This window comes from Takifugu flavidus, chromosome 10 (genome assembly GCF_003711565.1).
Source record: "Takifugu flavidus isolate HTHZ2018 chromosome 10, ASM371156v2, whole genome shotgun sequence".
Classification (NCBI taxonomy): domain Eukaryota; kingdom Metazoa; phylum Chordata; class Actinopteri; order Tetraodontiformes; family Tetraodontidae; genus Takifugu; species Takifugu flavidus.
In genome coordinates this window covers 2,725,039-2,732,731 of record NC_079529.1, presented here as the reverse complement: position 1 = coordinate 2,732,731, position 7,693 = coordinate 2,725,039, and the positions used below count along the sequence as shown (strand labels likewise).

The window sequence follows — 7,693 nt, the reverse complement described above, 5'->3', positions numbered from 1 at the left end:
GGGGGGGGGGCAGGAAAAACCAGAGGCCACCAGCGTGTTATGGGCAACCAAAGATCATCGCCGGTGTGAAGAGTGATCACTCTCCTCAGAGATAAGAGACATCGTCCAGAATTAGAACGGCGGCTCCTTTCATCAGGTCGTGTTTGCTTTAGTGCTCGTTTGGGAAGAATCACGTCCATTCCTCGGGATTTATTTTTGGACCGCGTTTTTATAAATATCACTTATGGAATTAACAAGCTGGTGCCTCCACAGCTCCCAGAATAAACAGTGCAAATGAGCAGACGGGGCCGCGGCGTTACCCCGCTTCCCTCCTCAAACATCCAATATTGACCCAGCTAATCCAGGGGGGGTCTTTAATGGACCGTCCTCCTGTGTGAACGCCACACCTCTGCACAGGGCGGCGAGTCTTCGGGGTCGCGACCTCTGCGGAGCCAGACACAAAACTACGACAGGATCGAGCGGTTGATTAAGATTCGTCTTTATTATGAAGTGCCACAAAATGCTTTGTGTTCATTGTGCTTACATTGTCTGAATTCTGGCTCAAAAAAAACCCGGGAGGGCGTCTCGCCGCAGCGGAGAGCCGGGCCTCCCGAGGTAAGGTGTGTCAGGTATCGCTTACTCAGCAGTAAAAACGTCTCAGTCCGAAGGGTCCGTCACAAACCCTTCCAATAGTTCTCATAGGTTAACGTCATTTAACTCGGAGATACAAAAACAGAAGAGGTCAAGCTAATACAAGTTGGTTTTTTGAAATCATTATTCTCTTTAAATTCTCCTCTACCTGAATTCTAGTTAGTTTCATTGTGCTACGTTCTTTAAGATGACTAATGGAAGTGCTAGAGAGAACAGACCCGGAGCTCGCCTGGAGACGCGCTCGGAACCACGCGCTCGGAACCACGCGCTCGGAACCACGCGCTCGGATCCACGCGCTCGGATCCACGCAGCAGAACCGGCGACAATCGTGATGCAGCAGCCTTAAAGCGAGGAACCGTCATAACCGTGTTATTGATCATTTATAGGTGAGTAAAGGTTGGGTCTACGGCAGCGGTGCCACTCTTGTGCTTTTAGTCCGTGTTCTTGTGCTCAAACTTATTCTGATATGTACCTAAAGTGGTTTGGGAGGGGGGGGGGGGGGGGGGGGGGGGGGGGGGGGGGGGTGCTGATAGGACCAGACAAAAGCCCAAATTTAAGATGATTTCCTTTAAGCTCTGTGACGAATCATCTAATCAAACTCCAAATAATCGCCGCGCTAATTCAGTCTACACATCAAGGGGGCGATAAGGCTCCCAAACTAACCTCCCCCCCACCCCCAACCCCCCACCCCTCCCCAAACTCTAACTCCCACTTTTTAGAAAACATTTCAAAGATGTTTAGAAGAAGAAATGACTTCCAGATCGTATCGTCTTTTCGACAAATGTTCCTTTATAACGACGGTGGAATTCAGATCTCGCCGCCTTTGACGGCTCCGCCGCTTAAACCCCCACCCCCCCACACCCTCTCACACCTCCCCCCCACCCCCAAATTCATCTCTGAGGCGCAAAGGAAATCTGGTGAATGGTCTGTTTATCGGTCCCGGCTGTACTTTGTCCCTCTAAGTGTTTAATATCTGACTAATCTCTGGCCTGAGGAAGCCGCCGCGTCACATCTGAATGTGAGACACACACCTTGGCGACGCTCTGCGTGTGTGTGCGGAGCTATTGTGAACACGCGCCGCACGTAAACAATCCCCCTTTCGACGGTGGTCGGGTGTCCGCGGGCCGTCTCTCAGGAAGCTCCGTGGATCTGCAGAGAAGGTTCCTCAGCTGCGGAGAGCTGGGTTCAGCATCCCTGAAGTCCAAGTAGGAACCGTCTAGAAGCCAATTAGCAGCAGCTAATTGCAGGCGCCGCGTTATTACTCGTGCAGTTAGCCTAGCGCGGCCTGGGCAGGTTCCAAATGGGCCAGCTACTGAATATTTCAGGTGTCATCTGGGAGACAGTAAAAACGAAGCCGCGCACAGACGGTCAGGCAACAGTGCACGTTTCCTCTGTGGGTTAAGAGTGCACGCTCGAGCCGGCTGGAAGAACGGTTGAAAAACACGATGCACCCGGAGCAGTTTGGTTTTCTACTGTTGTGGAAGTCGTTCATTGTGCAGATTTTTATCATATTTCTTTTTTTTTGCCTGTCCTACGGCTCCACTAAGGTCATTAAAATGACCCGTTTGTACCAAATGGGACGGATGTGTTCAACAAGTGCCATTTTAAAGTCCCAGACCTGTAACTAATCCGCCGAGCTCTCACCGATGGACATTTTTTAGCATTAGCGCGTGTTCTTTATGCTAGCGTTAGAGTCCATGGCGACCACTCAGGCCTCACACCCTGCAGCCGGCTGATCCCAGCCTCTCTAGCCTACGTCCTACATTAGGTCTACTCACTAAGAGGCAGGCAGTGCATAACAAGAGGAAAGATGGGGCTCTTTATTTCTGTTTCTCTAACACTACGTTGGCATGTTCCCTGATGTCGGTAATACTATTATTTTCTGTTTATGACTATAGGTGAAGTAACGCATACCTGATTCGTAACTGCTATACAGTAGTAGGTAATACTTCATAACTTCATCATAAAATACCATGCATTAGGTGATTATTGCTTTTAAAGAGTCTACGGAGGCTCCAAGAGGAAAAAAATATTGCCCTCGGGTTCTATTTATAGGATTTTTGGGAACGAAAAAAGCTTCTTCTCTTTTTTTTTTTAGGATGTTGGCATAGATTTCTTTCTCTTTTTTGCATGCAAAAATGTCCAATAAGAAAAGAAACAAAAGGTAAACAAGGTTAATAAGAAAAATAGTACTAAAAAAGAGAAATATGCTTTGGCCTGTTGTGATAGAAAGAGGTTGGCAAACGTCCGTTCGTATGTACAGAAAAGAAAGTGCAACGAATGAGTGAGAAGGGTTCTCCTCCTCGTTATCAAATACATAAATAATAAATAAATAAATACATTTTACCTCATTACTGGAGAGAATCTGGTCACTTTGTGCAGCAGAACACCTTAGAATCAGCGTTATTACTATCTTTAACTATTATTCCCCCTAAAAAAGAAAAAGAAAGAAAGAACTCGAAGGAACTCGATTTGTTTCGCTGGGTTTCAGTGCAGGGAGGAACTAACTGGCGTCTTTGCCTTCGTCCTCTTCGGCGTTCCAAAATATCCGGCGTCCGGGAGGAAGCCGCGTCCGTGCTCGTGGTTCCGGTCCGGGGACGAGGACGAGGACGAGGACGTCTTTCAGGAAGTGCATGCGTGGATCGTTTTAAATCCTCAGGTGGGAAAATCTCAAGGAGAAGAAAAGCAAACAAACAAAACCCAGTTGTGCTATCTTCATCATCTTCATCATCTTCATCGGCCTCATCACCACACGCGTAGGCATCGAGGGAGGAGCGGGTGGGAGGCGCGTGGGGGGGGGGGGGGGCAGGTTGTTGAGCAAAAATAGATTGTTTGTGTCTACATCTTTTAAGGGAAATGGTATCTTATGTGTTCAGTTTGTTGTGTTGCTCTGCGGGGGGGTGGAGGGGTGGGGTGGGGGGGGGGGGGTCATGCATCCAGGGGCCCGAGAGGGGAAAAGGGGCTTTTGAAGCAGGCCGACTCGTAGTGCTTGTTCAGGTAGCTCTTGAGAGCGAAGGTCTTGTTGCAGCGTTTACACTTGAAGTGTTTGAAGGCCGAGTGCGTCTGCATGTGGGCGCGCAGGTTCGAGCGGTCGGCGAAGGCCTTGCCGCAGTGGGCGCAGCCGAACGGCTTCTCGCCCGTGTGCGAGCGCATGTGGCCCTGCAGCAGCCACGGCCGGCTGAACGCCTTCCCGCACACGTCGCACTTGTGCTTGAGGTCGTGGGTCAGCAGGTGCATGGCCATGGCGGGCATGGACACGTACACCTTCCCGCAGGTGGGGCACTTCTTGGCCAGCTTGCTGTCCAGCGAGCGGTGCGTCTGTTTGTGCCGGCTCAGGTTGGAAGACGTGGCGTAGGTTTTGCCGCACTCGTTGCAGGTGTGCCTCTGGGCGGCGCGGGGGCTGCTGAGGGCTTTCCTCCTGGAGCGCCCGTCGGTGATGAAGAAGGCGTCGACCGTGTAGCCCTCGCTCACCGCCGTGTCGCCGTTGATGTAGCCGTCGGCGATCTCCGAGCCGGGGCTGTCGGGGGACTCCGAGTCGGGGGCGCCGTAGTCGCTGTGGATGCCGTCGTAGAGGGGGTCGGGCGATGGCACCTTGATGCCGCCGTCGCTCTCGGCGTCGTACGCCACCGGGCTGATGTAATCGCTGATGTAAGCGGCTGCGAGGGGAACACAACAGGTGTGAGGGGAGGATGCACAAAAGTGGAGCGGAGCAGCACAACACGCGTCGCTACTAGAGCAGCAGCCTCGCACAGAACCGGGCTGGTGTCACCTCTGACCCGGGGCCACACTGGGAACCCCCACGTGTTGCACCCGTGTGCAACAACCTCCTTCCCGCCCAAGTCAGCCCAATCTCCAGCAAGACGACATATCTGATGATTAAAAGACCCCACAGCCGGGGAGCGGGTCCGAATGGTTGCTGGGAACACCACGCGCGTCCTCCCCCCCCCCCCCCCCCCCCTTCCCCCGCAACAGGGGAGCCGTCTGACAGCGTCTGCGGATCGATGAGGACGGCAGGGCCGGAGCAAGAAATCAGGAAGTCTTCAGTCTGACAATAAGAGCGGGAATTCAGCAGGCGGACAAGCATTAAACATCACGGAAGCGCTTACGCGACGCTGTTAACAGCCGCGCGGATAAACGGCTCTCCGAGGATGCGCGCGGGCTGTTTTTCCCCGCTTCTCCATCCCTCTCCAGTGGATTTATCTCTTAACATAAATATTCCAAACAGCGGGATCAGTCAGCCGCTAACTTGGTCTTAACTGCGCGTGTGGGATGGGACGCAGCTCCGCGGCGAGGCAGGCAGGACGGATGGAAACAGCAACCCAGACAACGTGCGCGCTCGCTGCTGGCGCGCGCGTTCTGCGCGCGTTCTAATGAGCTGCCAGTTGTCAGAGCAGAAGCGTCGCGGCAGTTATCCGCCCCGAGTCCGTCACCCCGTGCAAGACAAGTGCGCGTCCAGAGAGCGACTCGATTCCTGGAAGGCTGCGGCGGAGACGCTCCCTCAGCGGGAGACGCACGCGCACGGGCCGCGCCCGGACTCCAGAGAAGTTGATTAAAGCGTGAAGAAGGAGCAGGCTCCTCTGATCCGTTCAGGTCGCTGCACCGGGAGGCTCAGCTGCGTGTTTTCCAGCTCCTGCACGCGTCCGCATAGCTGATGAAGAGCGAATCCATCACAGGAGCCGCTCCTCGCCTCTCTGAAGAGGCGGTTTCACGCGTTCCTGTGGCATTTAAAGAATAAGTCAGTTTGTTTTCAGGGATCATTAAATCTGGGGACCGTATGGATCATATATGCTCCAAAACGAAGCCTCGGGGGGTGAAATCCGTGCCGTTATCATTCATCTTATCTTCCCCAGCAGTTCGGAATAAGATGCAGCAGCAGCGGGCCAGACATGACACCGCCGATCTGTCTACATATGATAACAGCCGCTACACATCTGCAGCCGGGTCCCAGCTGAATATACGCCGCCGTCACGCACGACGCACAGTAACACGGGTGGCACGGACCCATAAATTATTCCAGGAGCGGGGAGGCTGCTGTGGGTAAAGCCTCCGCCGAGGCGCTGGGGATGGGGAGGGAAAAGGTTGCCGGGACGGGCTGATGCGGAGATCACGTGTCAGACCGCGCACGGCTCGTTAAACGTCAGAAATCGAGCTTGGTTTCTTCTTTACGAGTTTAGGACGCGCGTCGAATGCGCGCAACGCCGCGTCGGCGACAGGCGGCGGTTACACCGAGGAAGCAGGTGTTCCTCCCGCAACATGTGCGGCAGAGTTTTTCCAGATGTGTCACGTGGCCTCACAGCGGGCCAGAGGTGGAAGTCGAGCGCGCCTAAAATAAAAAGTCAGGGAAGAGAGAGCGAAGCCACGTTCCCGGTGACCCGCGGGGAGAGATCAGAAGGGGAAAGGGCTTATTTGTCCAGCCAAGTGGCAACTGGGACTGTTTCTAACAGAGAACTTAGCTCCTCGCGGGCGCCATCCTCCCCTTTGCCCCAACTCCACTCCTGGTTTGGGGTATTTGGGAGAAGAAGAAGAAGAAACATCCCCGCGGACTGATGTAACCTGCTGGATTCGGCTGATTTCTCCGGTGACCTTTGTGCTCCGCCTGCACCTCCACTCCCGCAAAGGATCTCAAAATCAAGACCCCCCCCCCCCCCCCCCCCCCCCCCCCCCATCCCACCCCCCACCCGAATTGGGGGGGGCAGGGTAGCTGAGCAGGCTGTGGTGGTTATAGCACTCCATCAGGCTTCCTTTGCGTCCCTCTTGCGGTCTTTTAAAAGTGGAGCCGCTCGCGTCGCGCAGGACTGCTTAGTGCGCAGATTTGAAGCTTTTATGAGCAGCGCGCGGCGGCCGTGCGCTGCGATCACCGCGAGGCTACTTATTCAGCCCGTTCAGCTCGTGCATCAGCCGCGACAGGCGCCAAACGCGCCGCTGACGCACCGCGACGGATGAAAACAACGCACACGTTGCGCGTCCGTTTTCAAGAGTGACCTCAGCGAGGGAATCCCGTCCACGGAACCCGTCCGCGTGTCGCCTGAGCCACCTGTTAGTGCCGCATGCGCGTGCGGGATGACCTACCTTTGTCATGGAGCCGCAGGCTGAGGTCTGCCCGGTGCCGGTAGGCGTTCTCCATGTCCGCCCCGGCGGAGAACTCATCGAGCTTCACCTTTTTCACTAAAAAAGACCTCGGCATGGTGCACGGACACACTCACACACAAACACTGTCACAAACACAGCGACACGCGCTCGCAAACGCAGCCGATCGCCGGCGGCCTGGCCAGCGTGCTGACTCGCCCCGTTCCGCACCCAACAGGACGGACGGACCCACCGGGAGCGAGGCGCTCTCCGGGTTCAGGAGCCTCGGATGGATCCGTGGAAGAGTTGAAGGCGATCAATGTCGTCGGGGATTCGTGTCCCCCCCCCGCGCGTCCCCCCGCGTGTCCCTGCTTTTAGTCCTCGTGTGGAAGCGGAGGAGAAATGCAAGTTCAGCACCGGACAGCTCCCTCCTGGACCTCCTCCGTGTCTCCGCGCAACAAGCAGCGCAGACCAGAGGCGGCGAGAGGCTCCCTCTCCTCCCCCCGGAGAAGAGACAGAGGAGGACGGTGCAAAGAAAACACAAGTGAGGGGATATTTAGGGGGGGGGGGGGGGCTCGCTTTTTTTTAAAAAAGAAAGAAAAATATACGTCCGTCCTTCAGAAATGATCCTTTATTTCCAACTTGCTCAGGTCCGTAAAAGAAAAGACCCCCCGCGGCCGAATGCATCAACAGCGCCCCCCCTCTCTCTCTCTTGCTCGCTCGCTCTCAATCTCTCTCTCTCTCTCTCTCTCTCTCTCTCTCTCTCTCTCTCTCTTTCTCTGCAGCTTCCTCGAGCTGTTCCCGCGAGTGTGCCGTCTCGCGATCAGCTGATGGCATTTATATGGAGGGGTGGTGGTGGGGGGGGGGGGGGTGGAAGAGAGAGAGAGAGAGATGGGTAGAGAGGGAGAGAGGGAGAGATGGGTAGAGAGAGTGCTTAATTTAATCCATCCCACATCCCCGGGGAGCGGCGACTGGTCTGGATGATTTATTGAAGCTG

At 54.9% G+C, this 7,693-nt stretch overlaps 1 protein-coding gene across 1 annotated transcript; it reads right to left on the bottom strand.

Moving 5' to 3' along the window:
• Positions 1 to 461: 461 nt before the first annotated feature.
• LOC130532851 (transcriptional repressor scratch 1-like) lies at positions 462 to 7,490 on the bottom strand. Its single transcript, XM_057045745.1, has 2 exons — positions 6,700 to 7,490; positions 462 to 4,286 (listed from the first exon to the last, which is right to left on the bottom strand). Exons 1-2 carry the CDS (start codon positions 6,812 to 6,814, stop codon positions 3,559 to 3,561), a joined length of 843 nt encoding a protein of 280 aa, XP_056901725.1. The 5' UTR covers positions 6,815 to 7,490; the 3' UTR covers positions 462 to 3,558.
• Positions 7,491 to 7,693: the final 203 nt, after the last annotated feature.